Below are 26,983 nucleotides of genomic sequence, written 5' to 3' on the forward strand. Positions count from 1 at the left end.
TCACAGTTCAGTCTCTTTGTTTTTCCTCTTGATAACTGAGTTTTATCATTAAAGGAACGTGACAACTGAAGTTTCTTTCTGCCAGAAGCCGGAACAGCGTTTTAATTTCACTTTGGATCTCAACAACAACAACAGGACAAATCCTCCTTTGTGTGTCTGTGTGTGTCTGTCTGTGTGTGTGTAGTTCACTGTCCCTCTGTGAAACATCAGAAGGGACAATAACAATACCCGTCCCTGTGTTGTGTTGTGTTGTTGTGTGTCTGTCTCTTCTGGGATAAAACATGGGATCGGAGAAGGACTCGGAGTCGCCTCACTCCTCGGTGAGCGGCGTTCCCAACCCTAAGTGCCGTGCGCCGGGCAAACGCCAGGGCCGCATCTCCTTCCACAGCCTTTTCCACAGCAAGCGGGGCGGCGGGGGCACCCGGGGCACCAGGGGCCCCAAGGGAGCCGCCGCCGTCGCTGCTGTCGCCGCCGTGGCAACGCCGCTATCCCACCACCTGCATCATCACCAACAACATCAGCACACGACGACGACGACGCAGCAGCTTCTGCCTTCAGCCCCGAGCTCAACGCCCGACGCCGCTGCCTCGACTACGCCCACAACAACCACCACCACCACCACCACCACCGCCGCCGCTGCTGCTGCTACGACGCCCGAGGACGACGCTAACGACGCCACGACCGACGCCGCCGCCGCCGGTTCCCCGTCCAATCAGCCGGTGTCGTCACGCCCGGCGTCGCCCGGGTGCGAGCTGCTGGAGTGCCCGTTGTGCCTGGTGTCGCAGCCGGCGGAGCAGCTGCCGGCGCTGCTCGGCTGCAGCCACCGCTCCTGCCTCTGCTGCCTGCGTCAGTACCTGCGCATCGAGATCACGGAGAGCCGCGTGCAGCTCAGCTGCCCCGAGTGCAGCGAGCGCCTGGCGCCGCGCCAGGTGGCCGACATCCTGGACGACGCCGCGCTGCTGGACAAGTACGAGGAGTTCCTGCTGCGCCGCTGCCTCGCCGCCGACCCCGACTGCCGCTGGTGCCCCGCGCCCGACTGCGGGTAAGAGACTGCTCCTCTCCTCGTAAAAAAGTCATTAGTTATAGTTTCTAGTTAGCCTATAAATCTAGCTGCCCCCTAGCAGCAGCAGATCTATTTGCTCCGTAGGTGGGTCTAGAAACGAGCCATAGGAACTTTTTGAGTCTGGAACACCGATTGTGTTGACCAATCACAGCGCTCTATCTGTTTAGAGAGTCGTTGGGCGGCTTAACGCCATGACGTCATACTTGCGACGGTGAGAAACATGACAAGAAGATAGATGGCTTTGGCAAAGGAATCGTTTGAATCGGCGTTGGCATCAACTTTGAAAGAATTAAACTTGTCATTTTCTCTAAAAGTTGAGCAAGAAACTGCTCTGAAGTCGTTCATTTAGAAGAAGGATGTATTTGGTGTTTTGCCGACGGGATACGGGAAAAGTTTAATCTACCGACGTCATCCTGCTCTTTGCTCTGATTGGTCGTAGCGCTACCCTATTGGTGTAGCCTATAAATCTATCTATGCCCTAGCGGCAGCAAATCTCTTTGCTCCGTAGGTGGGTCTAGAAACGAGCCATAAGAACTTTTTGAGTCTCCAACACCGTTTGTGTTGACCAATCACAGCGCTCTATCTGTTTAGAGAGTCGTTGGGCGGCTTAACGCCATGACGACATACATTTTAATTGGCTTGTCAGGCTAACGTCATCCTGCTCTTTGCTCTGATTGGTCGTAGCGCTACCCTATTGGTGCAGAGGCAGTTTGAAAGACAGCCTTCATCCCGCCCCCTGGATTGAGTCGAGGTCTACCGGTCGTTGACAGACTAGACATGTTAATGAGATAGTCTGGATGGTCAGGCTAGTTACTAGTTACTTTCCCCAAAAAGTAACAGAGTTAGTTACTGAATTACTACGTTATGAAATAGCTAATTTCCAGGAAACGTAAGACACCACGCGGAGTCTGTCTGTGCGGAGGGATACTAAGTGAGTTGGTTAGTTCCAGATAAACGGCTTAGTTCTGACAAGTTGTTTGACTGAAAAAAAAAAGTGTGTATATACAGTAACGTAACGTAGCTAAACTTTAACGGGTGTATTATTATTATTTTGTGACGGGACTTGTTGAGTCAAGTAGCGACGCATTTTATTGTCAGTTTAGTTTAGTTTATTAAGATCCTCATTAGCTGCAGCAGCTACTCAGAAAACACAAAAACAGAAACACTATAAAAGCAAAACAAAACAAAAAGCACAGTGAGCTTTACACTTCCTTACATCTTGATTTACACATTCTGAGACACTATATCATATAACCTTGTGCATTATCCTTTCTTCATTATATATTATACATAATATACCATATACCAATCAATATTACACCCATACATACTGCAAAACACTGTCTTATTTCTAGTCAAAATGTAATTTCTAGTCAAAACAAATCAAATTATACTCAAAATAAAACAAGTCACATAAAAAGCAGCTTGTTTTTAGACACTTTTTACTTCTTTCAAGCAGATTTTCACTTGAAATAAGTAGAAAAATCTGATAGTGGAGCAAGTTTTTCTTTCTTATTACAAGCACATAAAACTTGCTTTCACTGGCAGATTTTTCTACTTATTTCAAGTGAAAGTTTGTTTGAAACAAGTGAAAATTGTCAAAAAACTAGTTAATTTTTAGGTGATGAGTCTTATTTTAAGTGGAAAGAGATTAGTTTTGACTAGAAATGAGACATTTTGACAAGAAATAAGACAAATATTCTTGGAAAGATGTTGAGTTTTTGCATATAGTATATGTCTATACATACTATATTACAATATGCAAACACATCATATATATATTATATCTTATATACCATATATATATATATGTTATAAAGGGGGAAACAGTAACTTTTTTGATTACTCGTTACTGAAAAAAGTAGCGCCGTTATTCCCATCTATTGATCTAATCAGTTCATTCAGTTATATTCTATTGATTATTAGTCAATACAAATGGAAAAGACTCCAGCTCCAAACACCTAAAGAAATAAAAACCAGTGAATATATTGACAAGGTTGACACCATCGGTTATTGATTGATCGGTGGTGAGACAGTTCAGGCCTCGTGGGAATAAACAGGATCGTGTTTGTTATGTTGCATCTTTCATCTTTTCTGTTTCCACCTTCGTGTTTCTGTCGTCTGATGAAATTATCTGATCACAGATTTTTTAAAAAACGACAACAAGCTGCTCTGATTCATCCCAGAAGTGAAACAGACCCGAGGGAATTCACCCCTCGTTGTCGTCTTGTCAAGGTGCCGAGAAAAAAAACAAACAAACAGTTGTTAAGAGAAAAAAAAAAAAAAATCAAAAGAGAAACTAAACAGTGAGTGAGATGAAACGTTAAAAAAGATCTTTCATTATCTCTGATGCATGTTTCAGTAAAAGCAGCAGCAGCAGTAACTTGTTGCTGGAAGTGGGTTTTTTTCTTTATCTGTGCAGGAATTTCTGTTTTATTTTTATGGAAGTTTCTCAGGAACTGAACTGAGCCTCATTAAGATTAAAGCTGCGTCTCAACATCTGTTTCCTGAAGTGATGGAAACTTTTCCTCCACTCAGTCGACTAACAAGCTGTTTATCTCCTCATTACGAGGCCGGGCGAAGTGAAACCTCTGTCTCTACTTGTCTTTTCTCTCCTTTTCTCTTCCTCTTTCGCAACATCATCTGATCCCTCGCTCGGGCTCGGCCCACATTTACGGTTTTTTTTTTCTTCTTTTTTTTTCTTTTTAATGGGGAACTTTTTTTTTTTTCCTCTGTACTTGCCGGGATTTCAGATGAGCGGTGTTGCCTCAGAATGACCGAGGGGTAAAAGAACCGGTGTGAACCAGTCAGAGAGCAGGTGGAGGAGGAAGTGGAGTTAGAAACTCCTCTCGCTGCGGTTTGGAGGTTTGGAGGTTTCTCAGCTCTCGTCTGGTTGTTGGAACAAATGAGAGGCGTTTGCGAGTGTGTGATTCATTGTGTTTGTGTCTGTGTGTGTGTGTGTGTGTGTGTGTGTGTGTGTGTGTGTGTGTGTGTGTGTGTGTGTGTGTGTGTGTGTGTGTGTGTGTGTGTGTGTGTGTGTGTGTGTGTGTGTGTGTGTGTGTGGGAAGGACCAATGCAGATTTTCAGTAATATTTTGCTGCTGTGGTTTTTGTACAGTGAAGCTGTTGCAGTCGCAGCGGGGGGTCCCAGACTCTGTGTGGTCTGTAGCTACCTGTGTTCGAATATGTTTTTACACACACACACATGGTATTTGGTCAACGCCAGAATACACGTGCAGAGAAACCGCCATCTACGTCAGACCGATCTGGGCCACATGCGACCCAGATCCAACCTCCGATTGGCCCCAGCTCTGGCCCCTAGTCCTGCAGAGACAGTAGTTCCCATCCTTGAGTTTAAATAATGACCAACATGTTTATTTTTTATTTCAATTACAGCCTTTTTTGGTAACCCTTTAATTTACAGGCCGCTAATTATGTGATAATGTCAAGAAATAACAAGTAAATGCATCATAATGTCTAGAAATAGCCCAGAAATAACGGTCAGTTTCATAGTAATGTGCCAAGAATTAACGAATTAATGACTGGAAGTAGCCCAGAAAGGTCAATTGCAAGGAAAATTCTGGCCTTTCCCAAAAAATTCCCAAAAAGCATGAAAAGCATGTGTAATCTTTTGCCTTTATAAAAAACATGACATTACTATGCAATTAAAGCTTCAGTAAGCGATCCGGTGGTTTTGGCTAACTTCCTGTCAGCAGATGGAGTTAGCAGTCCCCGTCCTCGTCCCTACGTCACCACATTGACGCGCATCCCTTGGCTGCACACACAGAGAGGACTGCCCCTTTATGCCGTTCTCTCTCCTCATTGGATAAAGGTTGTAGGATACAAGGAAAGTTTTCTCCTGGGCTCAGAGCAGAGCAGAGGGACTGACAGACCCGTGTTTCAGACCAAACACTCTATAGAAGTGATTGCTGTCTGAAGATACAACTATTTAAGACTTATATTAACACAAACATTCACCTTACTTCTGCTTTCATTGTTATTTCTTGACCTTATCACGTAATTAGCAGCCTGTAAATTAAAGGGTTACTGCTTTTTTGTGCCCGGGTCAATTGTGACCAGGTTTTAAAGGGAAACAGTGAATAAACATAAACATAACTTGTTACTTGCTAGTGGAAATCTGGCCCAGATGAATTTGTAGTTGCTCGTGTTTGTTGGGTTTTGTTATCTGACTCAAGAAAGATGTGGGAGAATAAAAACATAAATAAAAACTGAACACCCAAACAACACTTCTGCTGCTAAGAAAGATGCTAGATGTGGCGCCGGAGGAGAGTTGCCTCTGATTGGCTCTGACCTGGAGACAGTAGGAGGAGTTTAAAGCCTTTAAAACGTTTTCTTTCATGCATGTGTAATTCTGGCACTGACCAAACACTATTTATACATTTCTGATCTATTAAACACAAGGTACAGACAGATGAAGAGTCAGTCGTCTCAGTCTCAGTGATAAGAACCAATGTTTTTTGTGTCTTCAGACTTTGCAGCTGAACTCCAAACTGTGTAGAAATAACGTCCTGTCGTTGGTTTATCCACTCAGGAATAATGTCAGTGTTGTTTTTCATTCAGTTTGTGGTTTGATCTGTAGGAAAACGAAGTGGAGACTTATTCATTAGAGGCTTTTCACCTGTTTCTAACGATTTCTATTGATGCTAGTGACATTTTCCCAAAGTTTACTGCAGTGCATTGACATTTTGATTTTTATAATTTCACCAAATTACATGTTATAAGTCACAAAATCAGTATAAATGCACTGAATTCTCTGCTGAGTGTTTTTCTGGGTGACCTGTGTCGACCTCTGTGTGTTTCACTCTTCATCCGTTTTATTGCGGTGACAATTGATTTTTTTTTGCAGTGTATATCGGTACTGATTCCAGATCGTTAGTATTAATAAGAGGTTTGATGCCGGTGGCGGCGGCTGCTGCAGCAGCAGAGTGAACTGGTGTGACCTCGGTGTTTCTGAGGAACTTGACTCTCACTGTGTTTAGTTTAATCAGTCTGAGTGTTTTCACTCCGTCTGCTGTGTCAGACTGCGACTCTGTGAGTAACACTCCACGACGTTCATCTCTGTTCTTACACTTCCTTCTCGTGTTACCGCGTGAACACACACAAGTGTTAGTAATAATAATCGTAGATACATACCGACAGTATCATTATGTTTGGTTTTGGTTTGTTAGTAAGGTATTTATTTCACTAAAGTAAAGATTTGAGGTTTTTCCCACAGAGCATTTATAGTATTAGTCAACAAAAGTTCCTGATCACAAAAAGAGTTAAAAAGAAAAACCCAAAACCAAAGTGTCAGAGGAGGAGAAGTCGACCACACTGACCTACATCTGTGTGTGTGACGCCAGCACTGAGTCACACACACACACCCACACACACACACACACACACACACACACACCGCTCTAAATCAGATAAGTTGACTAAATCCAAATTATTATTCACCTCAGACAGCCGGGACTGGAGAAGCAGCTCTGTTAACACACACACACACACACACACACACACACACACACACACACACACACACACACACACACACACACACACACACACACACACACACACACACACACACACACACACACACACACACACTCTCTCTCTACCGTCAGTGGAGAGGAGGCTTCAACAGAAACAGTGAATAAGTGTGAATTTCCTGAGTGTCATCATCACAGAGGGAGTGTTTATAGGTGAGAGTGGACACAAACGCAATGTGTGTGTGTGTGTGTGTGTGTGTGTGTTTTGCATCTCAACCCACTTGTGGGAAAGTTATGTAAATGCGACCTGTTTTTTTCTTTTTTTCATCTTATCTTTCTGAGCGACACTCAACAGACGAGAATGTAGACGAGTGGAGACAATGGAAGAGACAACAGAGAGACGATCCTGTATGTGTAAAGATGTGTGAAATATGAGTTGTTTCCTGCTCATCGTTAATGTTTCACTGGAGGAACTAGGTCACGTTAGTTTAGATTACAGTAAAAAGTCCCCAGATCGAGCAGGTGACCAGCGACACACCTCTAAGTATAACAACCGTGATAATAACTTATCTTTGCTCCATAAAGGCTGGAGGTGTAAACAAGGAAACTGATGATGAGTCAGTGTCATGTGAAGTGAACGCTGCTTTCAAAGTCTGTTCGGAAAACAGAAAACACAGAACAACTCCTCAAACTAAACCATAAAGGGAATGGGATAGTTCAACACTTTGGCAAATTGTTCCCATTGCCATAATCCCTATAGTCATAGCAGTAGGTTTGTTACCTTTAATTGTCGGTGCAAGCTGTTTTTAGAACGGCGGAGCAGAGCCGTGAGCTGCTCAGAGCTACGCTACGGAGGCTCATTATGGGATTTCTTGGTTTCAAACTCATCAAACTCATCAAATACACAATCCAACAACTCCACAACGCTCTGGTGGACAAGTTGTGACCTGCACATTCACCACGCTATGAGATAATAACACAACGTTACCACACAGAGTTGTTTTAGAGGGAAATTCAGAGACTGCTTGATGAAAAACTGTCCCTGAAGGCAACGCGCATCGGCTGGTTTTGCATGAATTTCCCTCTACAACAACTATGTGTGGTAACGTTGTGTTATTATCTCATAGCGTGGTGAATGTGCAGGTCACAACTTGTCCACCAGAGCGTTGTGGAGTTGTTGGATTATGTATTTGATGAGTTTGATGAGGGAAATGTGGAAATACTGTAGGCTACAGCTCACAGCTCTGCTCCGCCGTTCTAAAAATAGCTTGCACCGACAATTAAAGGTAACGAACCTACTGCTATGACTATAGGGATTATGGCAATGGGCCAATTTGCCAAAATGTTGAACTATCCCTTTAAAATGTTAAAAAAAACAACAACAATTCACCTGTTTCCTCATTAGTGTGTGTAGATGATGATAGCCAATCAGGAGACTCGTGCGACCGTCAGAGCCGAGAGCATCCAGTGAGAACAAAGAGCTGGCCCTCTCTGCCTCTCTCCCGTCTCCTCCTCCTCTGGCTGTCAGTTGCTATGGCGACTATCGATGCGGCATAGAGGGAGCGTTGCCAGGGGTAACAGGAGTTGCGACTTAATTAAACAGATCAATACATACATACTCACCGGACTGCGTGTGTGTGTGTCACTGTTCCTAATTTTGAGCTTCTGTCGTCGTTGTTTTTGACGTGATGCATGTTCAGTTCATCCTGCTGTGTGTGTGTGTGTGTGCGTGTGTGTGTGTGTGTGTGTGTGTGTGTGTGTGTGTGTGTGTGGTCTCCCAGGTGGCTCTCAGTGGAGCCGAACGCCGACAGAACTGTCTGTGCACGTTTCCTCTCAACACACAGCGTGTCAGCACTCATAACACTCCTCCGCCTCTCATCCCTCTCTCTCGTCTTGTTGCATTTTGCGTTTTACATCTCGGCTCTTGATCTCTCGCCTCCTCTTCACCTCCCCTGTGTCTCTCCTCCTCTCGTCGTTCGACTTATCTCTGTCCATCTCTGTTTGTCTCTTCTCTCTCTCATCTTGGAGGCATCAGATGTAATTACTACTCTGTGTTGTTGTTGTTGTGGTGGTGCGTTCAAGTCCGCCGGTCGTGAGGCAGAGTAGAGAGGGTTCGCCGCTTTGTTTTAGTCATTAGCGACATGAGACTGAAGTCTGAGGTCGACCGCGTCAGATCAGAGGTCAGATAAATGTGCAGCGTCGACATCTGCTGCAGTTCCTCTCCTGACCACTAGAGTCAGTTGGTCCCCGTAGACCAGTGGTTCTCAACTGGTGGGTCGGGACCCAAAAGTGGGTCGCGGACCCGTTCTGGATGGGTCGCGGACAGCTGGTCAAAAAAGTAAATAATTAATGCACATCTGATGTTGGACATGTCTTTTATTTTGAAAAATAACTTCTATTGAAAGGCACGCGTAACGTGAACACATGCAGTTGTGATGCTCCTCCTCACTTTCTTATTATTTGCTCCATTTGCTCTGAATGCAAAGATATCAGTTTCTTATTAATGTGGCCTGATGCAGTGAATCTTGTTTCGTTTTGTGGGTCTTTATTTTGTGCAATTTGATATTTATTCACTTTAGTGAACATGCTCTGAATGCAGAGATGCATTAGAAGTCAAATATATCGTTTTGTTGGTCTCCATTTTGTGCAGTTTGATATTTTTTTATTCACTTCCGTACATGCAGTTGTCATGGTCCTGCTCAGTTTCATTCATGTGCTCTGAAATGCACTTTGCTCAATAAAGAGCTAAATGAGTTTTTAAAGGCTTTAAAAAATTGAATTCTATAAAAGTGGGTCACGACTTAATGACCATGGGAAAATGTGGAGCCCAGAGTGAGACTAGTTGAGAACCCCTGCCATAGACGTCCATGTTGAAATAAACATAACAGCTAATTTCCTGTTTATAAAACCTGTTTACATTTTAGTAAAGACTATTGTTGTGGTTCACTTACCCATTGAAGTTGGAATTTGTCACATCCGATTCAACTGTGTTACAGTTGAGTTGATAACAATCTGGAAAATCAACTCTTAAGTTACGGTGCGTTCCTGTTGCACTCAGAAGTCAGAATTTCCAAGCTCCGAGTTGGATTTTTGATCTTGAACGCCCTGTAATCTTGAAGTCAGATCTCTCACTCAGAAAGTCAGACGAATCTCACCAGCCCCTGACATAAGACTCAGTAATTTAACTGTTTATTTTAGGCTATTTCTTTGGTAATAGTTTCACATGAAAGTCAGGCGATTACATAGAACTGGTAAATTCTTATGCCTGTTCATTTTCCATTGCTGTTTGTCTGAGTAAAAACCACCCAGAGTGTTGTTATCAAGCTAGTATTGCTACAAAATAGTCAGCAGTGGCTAACGGCTAATAGCCTAGTTTGTTTTGATGCCTGTCAGGTGGTTTTGTTGTAAGCTTGTACGGCTTTTTAAAAACGTTATAAATTGTTTGCATTGATATCAACATTTACAAGTATGAAATCATTATATTTTCGTTTCGTTCTTTTGTTTTCCTTCTGAAAAGCACTGGAGCTCCGACCTCCAAGGTGAATGGACGGCACCATTAGCTATTGTTGTTGTTAGCATTGTGAGCTAATCCCAGCCGATAACAACACACTACGTGATAGTTTATGTTTGAAAGCAACGCAGCAACATGTCTTCAGGCAGAAGCTGCACAACAAAGTCACTATGACTAATGTAATGACACTATAGTGATTGATAAACAGTGTCATGTTCAGGTTTTATTCACTGTTGACGCACAGAGCGGCCATCTTGGATTGTGAGCTGGGGGTTCGTGGAGTTCGTCTGATTTTCCAAGAAAGATGAAATATGAACAAAGATAAAAACGATTCACAATAAAGCAGAAATATGTTATAATATAGAAATGTTTATCATGTCTCTTTCCCTTACCTCTCTCTTTCTGTTACATTTCTTTGTTAAACACTTTTTGTTTCTGTTCTGCAAAAACAAGAAGTCCCAATAGGGATGATTTAAAAGTGTTTAGCTCAGAGGTCAGAGCGAGTTTGGAGGCAGAGAAGTAACAGTTAACAAAGCGTCCGCCCGTCTTGTTCATTACTCATCTGACAGTCGGCTGCTCTGTTTCTGTTTAGCCGAGCTTCCAGAGAAGCTGATGCTGCAGGAAAAACAGCGAAACTGGCATCTCTGTGTTTTTGTTCCACTCACTAGAGAACTGAAGGGTTTATGTGGTTATCTAAGTGTTCGGCGACATTTTAGTGACCGTTTGACCTTTGCATCCCGTTGTGTAACGTCTCACAGATGAACATGTGGAGACAGAAGTGAAGTCTGAGCCCTCACAGAGGACGGCCCGATGCCACATCGTGTCTCGTCTTGTCTTGTCAAGAGTGAACAAGCTCTTTTGTCTCCTCTGACATCCATGAATGTGTCCGTTCTGAGGACTGAGGCCTGTCAGTGTCACAGTTGTTGTTGGTGTCGGTGATAATGAGAGACGTGTTGTTGGAGCGGCCATGTTGGACTCACGCCAAAACAATTACAAGTTTGTCGTGTTATCACGTCGTCCACATACTCTCGTCTTTCTCTTTCTAAACCTGGAAAACTGGCAGCAGCTTTGTTTGGTCAGAGCAGAGTAAAGTTAAAATCCCTGTCTGTCTTTTATTTTATCTTTCCTCCAACATGTTTTCTCCCACTCAGCTCCACCACAATATTGCATGACAGGTTCCTTTGTGAATCCTCCAGTGACTGACAGCCTCTCACATCTCAGTTTGTCTCCCTTTCTCTAGTTTTTTATTGTTCCGAAGTGAAAACGCTTCGTCTCCTTCTGCCAGTTTCACCAGAATCTGCTTTCAAAATGTGCAGCATTAACTCAGTGAACTTAGTCTTAGTGTGTGCTTTTAGTTAGTCAAGTTAAAGGGATAGTATCATTTTTTTAAAGTGGGGTTGTATGATCTACAAATAGCCCCTAAGTACTTTAATTGCAGTAGAAGACTCTCTGCACTCCTCCCGTTAGCAACGCCAGCCCATAATAGCCCTGCCCAGAGATTTACAACATACAGTGTTGTGAACAGACCCAAAGAAACGGCCTATTTTCACGGCCTAAAAGAGGTTTTATGTGAAAAAAAATACACAGTTCCATTGTTCGCTATAATATAATTAGAAGAAAAAACACAGTTTTTATTTGGACCTAACCAACTCACGTATCCCTCCGCCCAGGGTTAGCGCCCGCCGATCAGCAGTTGGTTAGGTCCAAATAAAAACTGTGTTTTTCCTGCACTTTGAAGGGCTGGAAAAAATTATATTATAGTGAACAATGGAACTGTGTATTTTTTTTTCAGGTGAAACCTCTTTTAGGCCGTGAAAATAGGCCGTTTCTTTGGGTCTGTTCACAACACTGTATGTTGTAAATCTCTGGACAGGGCTATTATGGGCTGGCGTTGCTAACGGGAGGAGTGCAGAGAGTCTTCTACTGCAATTAAAGTACTTAGGGGCTATTTGTAGATCATACAACCCCACTTTAAAAAAAATGCTACTATCCCTTTAAGATGTCTGTTTTTTCATGTTTTTAGTCTTTACCCCCATACTGTTGTGTTTGTGTGTGAGCAGAGTGTCTCTTAAAAACACAAGGAAATAGGATAAAATCTGGTGGAAAATGAATTCCAAGTGATTGTTTTGCTGTTTTTCTGCACTATTTATGGTGTTTTCTAAAGATAAACCAGACGTCCTTCGATGGTAATCACTTTTCATAGAAACAGAAGTGGAACACAATAAGAGCAATAAACAGCACTCAGACACATGCACACACTGAGTAAACTGCAAAGAAATATGAAAACATAAAGGATATATATATATATATAAATAAAACTAATGGCAATATAATCATAGAATAAAAGCAGAAAAAAATGAACTTCATCATCACTGCGTCACAGCTGCATCTTCATCCTGCTCCTCTTCCTCTCTCTCTTCCTCTGAAATCCATATTGATTGACCTCGTCCTGTCTCTTCACTCCGCTCTCGGTCTTGTTACTAAGTGATTGCTCCATTGATCAGAGCTGCTCTCGGGCTCTCGGGGCTGCGTCATGTTCCTATTAGCGGCCATGTTGGAGCCTTCGCTGCTGCTCGAGTTCGCAGGATTGCAAAAGAAGTCACATCTCGGTTATGCAACACATGTCTGTTGCCAAACACGGCGGTTTGGGATCGACGAGTTTTCACCTAGTGTCGTTTTAATGTGGTTTTAGAGAAGTGCCGAGACGAGCAGACAGTTTATACTGCACGACAGACTCATTTTAAACACTTTATGTCTTATTTTTTCTCATGCTCAGGCCTCTGTCTAAGAGCAGAAATGATGCATCTCAGACAAGAAGAAAAATAAAACAGGTTATTACTTTGCCTCAGTGTTCATGCTGTGCAGGTAATGTAGCATCACATTGATGCAGCTGCCCACAGTTTAGAAATGTGGGCGTTCACACTCAGAAATATGGAACAGCCAGTTTGCAATCAGCGCGACACCTACAGCACTTTCATATTTCACAGATACTGTATGTTTGGTTCAAGCTTTTAATTTACTGCAGGACCGACTCTTCTTCAGCCTCCTCTTCACTCAACTCTCTCTTCTCCCCACCCGACTGTCACCTCCACTCAGGTTTGCCGTCATCGCCTCGGGCTGTGCCAGCTGTCCCCGGCTGGTGTGTCGCAGAGACGGCTGCGGCGCCGAGTTCTGCTACCACTGCAAACAGGCCTGGCACCCCAACCAGACCTGCGACTCGGCCCGGCAGCAGAGGGCGCAGTCGCTGCACACGCACAGCAACCACTCGCCCAGCTACACCCAGGAGCAGGGGCCCGGTGAGCACCTGCAAAACACACACACACACACACATCCTTGTAAATCTATCTTTGTGAGGACATGTCATTGACATAATGTATTCCCTAGCCCCTTACCCTAACCTTAACCATCCAAAACAAATGCCTAAACTTAACCATCACTCTAAACCTCATTTAAACCTAATTATAATCTAACGTCTTAACCCTCAAACAGCCCTTGGAAAAAGTGAGGACCGCCCAAAAATGTCCTCAGTCTGTTGGTTAAAAACTCGTTCCGGTCCTCACAACGTAGCATGTACAAGAACACACACACACACACACACACACACTGAGCCTTTCTATGTATACATACGTTAAATTTTCCATTTATGAAACATATGCACACATTAAAAACACATATGTCCTGTAATGATTATAAGAAATTAGAAATTTGACGATTTTCATATACTGACATATGTCCATACCATATAAATATGTACACACTTCGACATATATATGTATCTAACATATTAGTATTATTCATTTGTGTGTAGCCTAATATATAGATAACATGCAATTACTGTATGCATATGTTTTCTGTACTATTTATGGTGTTTTCTAAAGATAAACTAGACGTCCTTGGATGGTAATCAGTCAGACTTCATTTCTTTTCATAGAAACAGTGCAACACAATAAGAGCAATGAACAGCACTCACACACATGCACACACTGAGCCTTTCTATATGTACATACATTCAGTTTCCATTTATGAAACACATGCACACACATTAAAAAAACACATACTGTCAATCTCTTACAGCAAGAAGATGAATTATCAAAACTCAAACGGTAAATATTAATATTCATGGAGATTTAGCACTGGCTGTTTGGCTAGCTTTTTAAAAGTGTTTTTACTCTACATGCACACATACATAAAGTGAATAGCTGCTAACTGTTTTCTAAAGGCTTGCCTTGCTTACCATTAACGAATCTTGCGTTGCTCGCCGCCATGTTGAAAAGGTCAAAGGTTATTCTCATCTCGGCAACTCGGGCATCAAAAAATTCTACGAGTTGCCCAGTGTAAAATACCACATGAGAGGGTGTTCATGTGCACTTTTCAAGTCGTCTTTTGGTATTTACCATAATTACCATAGCACATGAAGGCAGCATAACAGTATTAACATTGTGACTGTCCCCATATATCCATAACAAACATAAACAGTAACATATTGACAGATGTGACATATAACTCCTTACAATTTCATGATGAGTAAATCATATGAACAGAAATAATATAATATAATATAATAATATAATATAATATATATTTGTCATATATGGCAACATTTTCCTCGATATGGGGCCCTTCATGTCACATCCGGTATTATATTCTGTATGGGGAAGTGTGTGTGTGTGTGTGTGCGCTCTGTGCAGACATAAACAGTCAGATAAAATCTCCCCCAGCAGCATTTCCGGCCTGTAAACTGTATTTCACACGTCTGAGCGCTCGGTGCGTCTGGGTGTCACTCAGCCTCTATCACATGTCGATCGTCTCAGTCTGTGAAAGTCTGTTCTACCTGCTGCACCGCCGTCGCTCGCTCCCTTCCCACCGCCGCGCCTCGTTCAATCAAGCGTGAGACACTATTTATATCACAGCTTCTCCACTTTGATAGTTTCACCACCGCTGCAGCAGCACTGTGTGTGTGTGTGTGTGTGTGTGTGTGTGTGTGTGTGTGTGTGTGTGTGTGTGTGTGTGTGTGTGTGTGTGTGTGTGTGTGTGTGCATCCTGTCTCTTTCAAATGTCACCGTGACACAGTGGCTCAGTGGCTCAGACTAAACTCTCAGTTTGGTCTGATTTATAGAAAGATGTGTTGGTTTAAATTTGACTGAAGTTAACTGAGCGATCTAAGTTGTTAAATTAAAAAGGCAGCTACCAGAAAACTATAAAAACAGCTCAACTCTGCAGGTGCAGATTACACCAATAACAGATAGCCTATATTTATTTTTATTTAGGAAAAATTACTTGCAAGATTTGACTCTACAAGTTATTTTTTCTCTTTTTTTACAGCATTATTTAAGACTATAAGGTTTCAGGAAATCATTTGTGTTCTAAGATTATATGTTTTGGTCTCTGCAATAAAATAAGAGTGTGTATTTAAAAAAAAATACATCCCCATTCTCTCTTTTTCCTCTTGCTTTAAAGCTATCATTAGCATTAACAGCTGTAGTAGCCTAATGTATGGTGCGTTTGAGACAACTCGAAACTCGGAAACTCCCATTTCAAAACTCAGATTTCCGACGTCAAAGCGTTGGAGACGCACCACGCCAGAATAACCAGAAACATGGTGGAGCGGGACAAACTTTGCTTTCAAACTGCTTCATGTAGCAAAGGCATTAAAACATTACAAAGGACACAAAAACTATTTTTTTAAATAATGAAACAGATCATTTAAAATTGAAGAGAAATAACAACACAAATTTACTGTGTTCCATAGGTTTATCTGTAACTGTAAGTGAATATTGTATATGTCATCGATCGATGTTTTACCGTTTGCGATGTGGTTCTGCGCAGATTGTTGTGTGACATCAGACAACTGATTCTAGGTTAAAGTTAAATGAAATGAAGTTATTTCTTAAAAGGGTCACTTTTAATTATTCACAGCTTTTTTAATGAATGAATAGTTTATTTCATTTATTGGATCTCCATTAGCACCAGCACATTAGCTTCCTGAGTCCAAACATTAAGTCAAAATCGTCTATTCTTCTGAGTCCATCAAGGAAAAGACAAAACAAAAACACAACAGCTAATAGTCACAACACATAGATACAATACTAGATGCAGACATACATACAGCACAAGACATGACACACCACACGTAAGAATCCGTAAATATATGCAAGTAGCCTATAAGAATAGTTGTTGTATATTTGATCGCTCCCACCATCATGACTACATGGCTACAGCCAGGATCTAGTTAGCTTAGCTTAGCTTAGCTTAGCACAAAGGCGGGGAAACAGGGGAAAGCAGACAGTAGTCTTATCATCTCTACAAACATAACACACTACAGATATTGAGAGCTTGTCTGTGCAAACACTGTTAAATGCGCGTTTGTGTCTTTTTAATCGCATTTTGATTAAAAAATCTATGAAATAAATCCCTCCAGCTGTCCCCCAGTCGTTTATCTCTCCTTAATTCACCACTTCCAGTCTTCCTCTGTCTGCCAACTATTCAGAGGAACTGACAAGCATCCAGAAAAACCCCAAAAAACTGACTCATATCACCATGCAGGCCGCTCCCTCCATGTCTGTCTGTCTGTCTGTTGCTTAGTCAACTAGATACAGATCTACAGAGACAGAGACAGAGACCATGAGGGAGTGGGAAAAAAGAAAAAGAAAGAAAGAAATGACGATGAAAGAGAAGACGAGAAGGAGTGTGTCGGGTCGTGTCAGCAGAATACAGAGTACACAAGCAATAACAACTACTCCCACACACACATAGACACACACACACAGTGCCCACTTCAAGTCTCTTCAAGTTAAAAGGCCAGAATGCCCTTTAAAGAGCAGAGAGCATTCCCAGCATCCACAATTCAAACACACACTAAACTGACTTTTTTTTCTCCTTTTTTTTTTTTTTTGGCGTTCTCTGCCTTTAAATGCATTAGAGGACAAAGTGCTGCAATTGTTTAATCCATTACTCTAACGAGGTTTGATTTTGTTGCCAACCGGACAGGAAAAATACAACTGAAGGGAACCGTTGTAGGAGAGTTTAGTTTTTCTTACATTCAAAGGGATAGTTCGACATTTTGGCAAATTGGCTCATTGCTATAATCCCTATAGTCATAGCAGGTAAATTCATGCAAAACCTGCTGATGCGCGTTGCCTTCAGGGACAGTTTTTCATCAAGCAGTCTCTGTATTTCCCTCTAAAACAACTGTTATTATCTCATAGCGTGGTGAATGTGCAGCTCACAACTTGTCCACCAGAGCGTTGTGGAGTTGTTGGATTGTGTATTTGATGAGTTTGATGAGGGAAACCAATTAAGAAATCCCATAATGAGCCTCCGTAGCGTAGCTCTGAGCAGCTCACGGCTCTGCTCCACCGTTCTAAAAATAGCTTGCACCGACAATTAAAGGTAACGAACCCACTGCTATGACTATAGGGGTTATGGAAATGGGCCAATTTGCCAAAAATGTTGAACTATCCCTTTAAACTATTATCACATTTTCTTTTTCAGTCTTGAGGCGTTTTATTTTATTTATTTTGAAGCTAATTTAACTAAATCTGACTGTAATGTGACTGTAGATTCTGCACAGTGTGGTGTTATCACTTTATCCAGATGCTAAATGAACATAAAGATGCACTTTCTTTTCTTGTTGTTGGGTCTGAATTGAAAACTCAAATTTTCCTCATCTCTCCTCTCCGTCTGCAGCCGACGACATCAAGCCATGTCCTCGCTGCGGCGCCTACATCATCAAGATGAACGACGGCAGCTGCAATCACATGACCTGCGCCGTCTGCGGCTGCGAGTTCTGCTGGCTCTGCATGAAGGAGATCTCCGACCTGCACTACCTCAGGTTCAGACACATCTCACACACTTTATCTCTTTTACTTTAATCTCCAAAATAAAACGTTGGAGCTGCAGCAGCCGGAGGTTCAGGCAGAACTCCAGCTCTGGATTTTATTAGATCCGAAGTGCTGCAGCTCGAGTCTTGTTCGAGTCATGTCCTCGGGATAGAAACAGCTTTTTTTCTCACCTGATGATTATGAAAATTATGATTTATTAAATGTGGAGTTTCTCAGGGCTCAATTGACCTATGGCTAAGCCACGCCCCCAAACGCGATGAGCCAATCACAGTGCGCATAGCTAGCCCATACACTCGGACATTCTCTGCTTCCACGTCCATTGAAATGCATTGCAGTTAGTCACTTTTCGTTCGTTTTTATATGTTTTTTCTTGACATTTTAAGTTTAAATGGTCAAACGGTGTCCATGGGTACATGCAACTCCAACACTAGGTATCCCGAGAGGCTGGGCGACGGGGTGGATTTTTTTTTACCTTTACCCAAGCCACATCTCAACCAAGAGAAGTGTCTGCTCTGGATAAAGTTATGAGGTACACTGCAAAAACTCAAAATCTTACCAAGAATATCTGTCTTATTTCTTGTCAAAATGTCTTATTTCTGGTCAAAACTAATCTCTTTCCACTTAAAATAAGACTCATCACCTAAAAATTAACTTGTTTTTAGATCATTTTCACTTGTTTCAAACACATTTTCACTTGAAATAAGTAGAAAAATCTGCCAATGAAAGCAAGTTTTTTGTGCTTGTAATAAGAAAGAAAAACTTGCTCCATTATCAGATTATTTCAAGTGAAAATCAGCTTGAAAGAAGTAAAACGTGTCTAAAAACAAGCTGCTTTTTAATGTGATGAGTCTTATTTTAAGTAGAATGAGATTTGTTTTGACTAGAAATGACATTTTGACTAGAAATGAGACAAATATTCTTGGTAAGATTTTGAGTTTTTGCAGTGTAGACCACAACACCAACTGAACGTGGATAAAATTAACAAGGATGTCTACATCTGTTCTAAGTTAAGTCAACAACGTATTTTAGGCAACATATTGTCAGAGATGTTTAGATGTTAGCCAGCATCACAACTAAGCATAAAGTCCGCTAGCTTAATGCTAACGTATAATGTAAAACTCCATAGACAGGCTAACAGAAATTAGCCCGTTGCTATATATCGGCGTTTCGCGGCAACCGACAGCCATAGCAGTAAAGCTAAGTGAAGTTTTAGTGACTTGGAGATGATATTTAATCTTTCTGTCTCCAAAAATCATCAGTTGACCTCCTGTGAAATGTCTCCTACTGTGACAGCTGTTGCCATAGCAACTGTCACCGAATGTTGACTGTTTGTCCCAGTGAGTGGAGGGGGCGGGGCTTAGCCAGAGGTCAATTCTTGGACCTCATCTGTTTCACATTATAGAAAACGTTGATGTTATGCAGATGACATCCACATTTACTTTACCTCTGTGATGAGGTGGGAGGTTGAACAGATAAATATAAGACACCTATAAATGTGAAATTAACCCTTTAACTTCTCTCTCTCTCTTTTCCCTCCATCAGTCCGTCCGGCTGCACCTTCTGGGGGAAGAAGCCCTGGAGCAGGAAGAAGAAGATTTTGTGGCAGCTGGGAACTCTGATCGGCGCTCCGGTCGGCATCACCCTCATCGCCGGCATCGCCGTCCCCGCCATGGTCATCGGCATCCCGGTGTACGTCGGCCGCAAGGTAAGAAGCAGCAGAAACTCAACGCCCTGCAGTGGCATTAATATTATAAACGAGAGCTCGAAAGTTTGATGTTAAAGGGATAGTTCAACATTTTGGCATATTGGCCCATTGCCATAATCCCTATAGTCATAGCAGTAGCAAACTCATCAAATACACAATCCAACAACTCCACAACCCTCTGGTGGACAATTTGTGAGCTGCACATTCACCACGCTATGAGATAATAACACAACGTTACCACACAGAGTTGTTTTAGAGGGAAATACAGAGACTGTTGATGAAAAACTGTCCCTGAAGGCAACGTGCATCAGCGGTTTTGCATGAATTTCCCTCTACAACAACTCTGTGTGGTAACGTTGTGTTATTATCTCATAGCGTGGTGAATGTGCAGCTCACAACTTGTCCACCAGAGCGTTGTGGAGTTGTTGGATTGTGTATTTGATGAGTTTCATCAATGAGGGAAACCAAGAAATCCCATCATGAGCCTCCGTAGCGTAGCTCTGAGCAGCTCACGGCTCTGCTCCGCCGTTCTAAAAATAGCTTGCACCGACAATTAAAGGTAACGAACCTACTGCTATGACTATAGGGATTATGGCAATGGGCCAATTTGCCAAAATGTTGAACTATCCCTTTAACGCTTCTTTTTAATCAGCTTAGTTAGTTGTTTGATTCTTCTTGTTTTTAAGTCTTTTTTTTTAAATAGACTGAATATGTTTGAGTTTTCTGCTCATGTCCGGACAAAACAAGATGTATGAAAATGTTCAGGCTCAAAGTCCTGTACAGTCACATCAGAAAAACAGATTTATATAAAGTTCAGCATAATGTAAATCTGTTATTGTATCTATCTTAATATAACTATATAATATGATCATTAAAATTATCTTTTGAGGAAAGTCAGAGCAAATCTAAATCTAATTTTCAGTAAATCCTGAAAAGGAGTTTGAGACGTTGTTGGAAGGAAAATGAAACTGAAATCTACATGAGACGGTTCACATCCGTTATGAAACCGGAAATTTATGAGTTCACAATCTTTAGAACAAAAACCATAAACATCACACACACACACACACACACACACACACACACACACACACACACACACACACACACACACACACACACACACACACTGTTTCTTTTACAACCTTCCTGTGATAATTACCTGGAATTCACAACATTGCAGAAACAACGAGCTTTTCTCTGTCTCTTCTGTTCTTTTTTTGGTTCGTCTTCGTTTTGACGTCACGTTAAGACAAAGTTGAAAGTTTTTCTTGAAATTACGAAGTGGTTTCAGTTCCTATGACGACCACAGACCAGTTTCCCATCACACACTGACAATCACACACCATCATCATCATCACACAACTCTTATCTTGAAGTTAGGATCATTCACACATGCACAAGTTCTGAAACTACTGAGATATAAAGCTTTGAAGATATTCAATCACCTTAAATGTGTTAAATAATTACATTAAAGCGTGTTTTACTTTTAATTTTATATAGAAATATATTAATATTCATATTTACAAGAAGTAAAAGAGAGTGAGAACTGAGGAGTTTTAGAAAACTCCTGCGTCAGTGAGTCTTTTGTTTGTGAAATGAGTCTAAAATGATAAATTATTTCCGCAGCGGTTTGATGAGCTGCACTTTCTAAAACCTGCTGATGTTCACTTTCTCTTTTGTCCGAGTGTTGTTGTGTGTTTGCAGTTGTTGTGTTGACAAAACAAAAGAAAAAAGAGACTTACACTGTAATAACTCACCATAAGAGGCAGGAATAGGAAGTGGCGTGTTTGAAGGACTGTGGCGCCCTCTGGTGGACGGAGGCGGAGCTGCAGCTGAAGTGTGAAGCATTAGAGGAAACATTACTGTACAGTTTTTCTCGATTGCTAAGACACATTTCTCGAAAGCTTCTCTCATTTTCTCTAAACTGTGAACACAACCCCCAATTTTCAAGCTACATTGACAAAACCTCAGACTCTTCTTGCAAAACCAAACTTTCACCTCAAAACAGTTCAATCTGTGCCCAAAACTGAACTATGTTGTCAAATCGTGCCCCGAGTCAATCAAAATTAAAACCACTTCTGAGCAGCCACTAAACACTACATAGACGAATAGAAAACACAATGCTCAGCACATGAAGCTGTAGAAATAAATGTTTATCGCCCACAACTGTAATAGTCTACTTGCCAGCCCATAGGGCCCCATTGTGAACCCGGAAATGTTGAGTACCCCAAAGTTTTATGTTAGAAATATATAGTATGGGTCCCCAGTATTCAGAAACTGCCGGATGCTAACTTATATATATTGGGCAATTAGCACAATTGACATAATTAGCATAAATTAGCATAATTTCCTATATGGGCAATATTTCAACAAAATTGACTTGGCTGATCTGGGCAATATTGGAGTGGTTTTAGGGGTTATTGATGATGCTGAATCCATTTCTGACATTTTCAAAATTCAAAATGGCTGTCTAAACCGGTAGTGACCAGATTTAAACCGCCAGTGGGCCGATTTTGATGGATTTCAATCTGGTCCCTTCCGGTTTAGACAGCCATTTTGAATTTTGAAAATGTCAGAAATGGATTCAGCATCATCAATAACCCCTAAAACCACTCCAATATTGCCCAGATCAGCCAAGTCAATTTTGCTGAAATATTGCCCATATAGGAAATTATGCTAATTTATGATAAGTATGTCAATTGTGCTAATTGCCCAATATATATAAATTAGCATCCGGCAGTTTCTGAATACTGGGGACCCATACTATCTATTTCTAACATAAAACTTTGGGGTACTCAACATTTCCGGGTACTCATTTTTGGCAAGTAGACTATAAGCTAAATGCATGTTGCAAAACAAAAAATCTGTGCATTTAGCACTTGTACATAAAAAAAAGTACAAAAACCAGAAATCCTGTGCATTTTACACGTAGCACTTGTACAGTACAAAGACAAACAGAAATCTTGTGCATTTAGCACTTGTATACAGTAAGCCTACGTAAAAATAAAGTACAAAAATATAGAAATGAGAAGTGCACAACTCAGCCACAGCATCATTTCTCTGTGGGTCAGGCCACAGGACTTCATCCTGAACTAGCTTACAGTAGCCTATATGTTCCCTCACATCATTGGACACAAGTGTGATCAATTTTGAGTTGAAACTTGTGCTTTACTTGTGTTTGACTTTTGCCTCCTGTGCTCAGCATTATGCAACACAGCTGCATCACAGTGAAAACGTGTTGGTAAGTTGAGTCTAAACAGGTGAAAAGTGCTGATGGTTTTGCCAAAAGAGACTGATTCAATCAGTGGGTTCAGACATCAGGGTTTAGTGTTTTAGCAATTGAGAAAAACTGTAAACTGTCTCTGTGTCTCTGTCTCTGTGCTGCAGATCCACGCCCACTACGAGCTGAAGAAGACGTCTCGCCACAGAAGGAACCTCGCCATCACGGGGGGCGTGGCCCTGTCCATCATCACGGCGCCCGTCATCGCAGCCGTCAGCGTGGGTATCGGCGTTCCCATCATGCTGGCCTACGTCTACGGCGTGGTGCCCATCTCTCTGTGCCGAGGCGGCGGCTGTGGCGTGAGCCGAGGGAAGGGCCGAGGCGTACGGATCGACTTCGATGAGGACGACGGACCAATCACAGGTGAGGACGATGGAAAACACATGTCACACATTGTCAAATGTCCTAGAAAAGCTTTGAGTCGTCCTGGAAAATGATTTATCACATCATGACAGCAGCTGCCAGATCTCAGTTTGACTTTTTCAGACACAACCAAAGATTTTTTTCCCAATCCTAGAGAGAAAACTATCAACATGGAGTTGATGAGTGTTTCTAGTATTGGACCTGTCGTCTTCTCTGATGAAGGACAGATAGATAGAGACAGAGAATTGTTGTAGGTGTGGTTTAAAAACAAAAACAACATGTTTTTGCATTGTTCTATGATAAAATTGTCTTAATTTCTAAGCATGTAAGATATTTATGTCATAGATAAGTTGGAGCCACAGACTGCACGTCTTTAAATCTGGGAGAGAGAATGAGAGAGAGGAATAAACATAGAAACAAACTGGTTAAACCCACATAGAAAGAACCTATAGGTTTTAATATAGGTTTGAATATATGTGACATACATAAAATTTGCCGTTTTCGTATACGCATTATGCTATATATATATATATATATATGGTGCATATATGCGTATATATGCACCATATACTGTATGCAGCATATATGCACAGATAAACTGCATATATGAAACCTATATGCAGTTTATCTGTGCATATATGCTGCATACATGCGTATATATTAAAACCTATAGGTTAGCGGTGGGAGAAAAAATCGATTCACATAAATATCGCGATATCATCTTGGATGATTTTTAAATGGATTTTTTTTTTTTAATGTTTTTTTATTTTTATTTTTTAAAAATATTGTGGAATGTGCATTTGTTCGCCTTTTTTACATACAGAGAGTCCAGGTTTTGAAAAGGGTTTAAGTTCACTTCATAATGGAGTATGTTAATTTATAGGCTCCTACAGTATTTGTGTGCAGATAAATGTTAAAAATGCTAAAGACTAAAAATCTAGAGAATCCGCAATATCACAGAATCGCAATTTAAATCGAATCGCCATCCAAAAAATCGTAGAAGAATCGAATCGGGAGAAAAGCATATCGTCCCAGCCCTACTATAGGTTCTTTCCATGTGGGAATGTAAAAGATAAGCTACAACTGTGGAAAAGACTTCTCCAAAGCATGAATGGGAGGGATGGAGGATGTGTTGGCGTGATGTCCGTCATACTGTAGCAGCTGAAAATGTCCTGGAAAAGTTGAACTCTGGTGTGTGACTCAGGTGAAGACGTGTTGATTAGGTTAGGTTAGTTTATTGGTGTCCACCAGGGAGAAATTTGTCGCGGAGACAGGGAACATGTTGCATACATAAAAAACACTTAGCTACAGTACAAAAAGAACATGAAGTTAAAAGACTGGTGGAGTAAACAGACCACTGGACAATCCTGCACATGCAGCAAGCTGAACGTCATTCACATGCATCCACACCGCTACACTAACTGTAATCATAAATATACATTCATATCAGCATCACATAACCTCAAACATACATTAATCCATTCACTCACATATGTCCATAGTTTGAGTCATCATAATACATTCATTTCCATATGCACACATATACACATAGCCTATGTTCGTATACATGTACAGAAACGATCATGTCTCTGTCTCTGTCTCTGTCCTCTAGTGGCCGACGCCTGGAGAGCCCTCAAGTCTCCAAGCCTGGGGGAGAGCAGCCTGGACGGGGCCGTCAGCGGCCTCAGCACCACGTCGCCCAGCGAGGGGCTGTCGGTGGCGCCCGGAGCGCTGGGGGACACGCCGCACTTCAACACGCTGGCTGGAGGAGCGCTGGGTTCACGCACCGGGAAGTACAGCCGGTGAGGAACCACAGTCCAGACCGAAGTTACACAAGCTGTGTTTCCTTTTCACCTAGAAATCTCTCAGATATCTCCAAGACATTTTTACGCTCTTATGAGGTGCTTTTACAGATGTGTCGATATCAACGTGTATCGCAAAAGTGTCATGGAAACACGTTTTTCACATTTACACGTCACTCCAGGTCTTATTAGATCTGATCCAGTTTTCCTTTGCTCTCCCTCTCCTCCATCTGTTTTCCCGTCACAGTTGCTGCTAAATCATTAAATGCAAAATGTTTTGAACATCCATCTTCCTTAAAATTGAGTCTCACGGGTGATTTTATGAGAAGTATGAGAGGGACGTCGCTGTAAAAAAGTCTGTCCTTCATTCACAAGAGGTTGTAGGTGACACACTTTGTACCGTTTCCACCCAACTGGGTTATTTTAATAAAACTGAGGCGTTTCAGTCGCGAGACCTTTAGGCTTCACCAGAACTACGGCTCATTCACAAAAAACACCTGGAAACACATGCAAATAGCAACTGTACTTTTTCGAAATTTTATTTCGTGAAAACCTGTGATGGAAACCCAGCTACAGCTGCTGACAGAAGTGTGTGTGTGTGTGTGTGTGTTCAGGCTGGAGGTCCAGGCGGGGGAGCTGGCTAAAGAGTCGGCCCAGAGAGAGACCGGCAGCCTGGGAGCAGGAAGCGACTGCGCCAGCACCAGAGGGATGGCCGGGTCCATCATCTCCTCCTACACACTACCTGACAGGTCAGTCTCCTTAGTAATAGTAATAATAATGACAACAATTATAATGATCTGTATTTTTTAAGAGCTTTGTGACTGTGTGAGTATTTTACAAAAACATCAAAAATATAAAATCAGTGAAATCAGTATATTTCAAAGAAACCATTAAATCAGTTAGGGCAGTTGTATATAAACCAATTTGGAACTATTTTGAGAGAAATAAAACAAAACTTTGAACCTTTTTTTAAAAAGAAAAAGAACTTGTTACAAGATACTGTATTTAGTCAATCTATTTTACAAGCAAATAATAAACAACCTAAATGTAAAACAAACATTGTTACAGGAAATCAAGAGGGGAAAAATAGTGAATTTCAATTTTAATGAAAACAAAAATCTCAGTTTTCCAGCAGATTTTTGGAAACATGTTACATTTTAAATCTCCATGTTTTGTTTTGTTTTAATGTTTTGATAAAACTCAAAACTTTTTTTATTGTTTTTACAAAAATTCAGTTTAATTAGAATGAATATGACTCAGCATGTCAAAGGTCACTGAAAATCTGCCAGTGAAAGTAAGTTTTTTGTGCTTGTAATAAGAAAGAAAAACTTGCTCCACTATCAGATTTTTCTACTTATTCCAAGTGAAAATCTGCTTGAAAGTAAAGTAAAGTAAAAAAAATTGATTTGTTTTGACTAGAAATAAGACAAATATTCTTGGTCTCTGTCTCTGTCTCTGCAGGGAGTGCACCAACCTGGAGATCCAGGTGGACATCGAGACCAAACCGAGCCACCTCTGCCTGACCAGCGAGGAGGACCTGACCCCGCCGCCGCCTCCGCAGGGCTCCGCTGCCATGGCGACCGCCTCGGGAGGGGAGGAGCCTCAGGACTGCAGCTCGCGGCGCGGCGGCGCCCTGTCGCCGGGGGCGTCGATGGGCGAGGGGCTGAGGGACGTGACGCTGGCGCAGCCCGAGAGCATCCGCAGCGACCTGGAGATGTCGGACACGCAGTCGGACGACATCGCAGAGCTCACGTCGGACGACTGCGACTCGCCGCGGCCCAAGAGCTGTCGCCAAGGGCAACCGCAGCCGCAGCCCCCCCCCTGCAGAGCCCTCAACCCCCCCTCCCCCTCCACCCAAGGCCTTCACTGCCCCGCAGACAGCAGCCTCATCCTCTACGTCTGAGGATCGCACAACAACTGA

At 41.9% G+C, this 26,983-nt stretch overlaps 1 protein-coding gene across 1 annotated transcript; it reads left to right on the top strand.

The window, feature by feature from the left end:
- On the top strand, positions 1–26,983 carry rnf19b (ring finger protein 19B). The gene is made up of 8 exons (XM_083982141.1): positions 1–1,042; positions 13,165–13,364; positions 17,755–17,899; positions 19,452–19,614; positions 23,005–23,260; positions 24,873–25,062; positions 25,677–25,811; positions 26,524–26,983. The coding sequence occupies exons 1-8, from the start codon at positions 282–284 to the stop codon at positions 26,963–26,965; spliced, it is 2,292 nt and encodes a 763-aa protein (XP_083838267.1). The 5' UTR covers positions 1–281; the 3' UTR covers positions 26,966–26,983.

This window comes from Trachurus trachurus (genome assembly GCF_905171665.1).
Source record: "Trachurus trachurus genome assembly, chromosome: 11".
NCBI classification, from domain to species: Eukaryota; Metazoa; Chordata; class Actinopteri; order Carangiformes; family Carangidae; genus Trachurus; species Trachurus trachurus.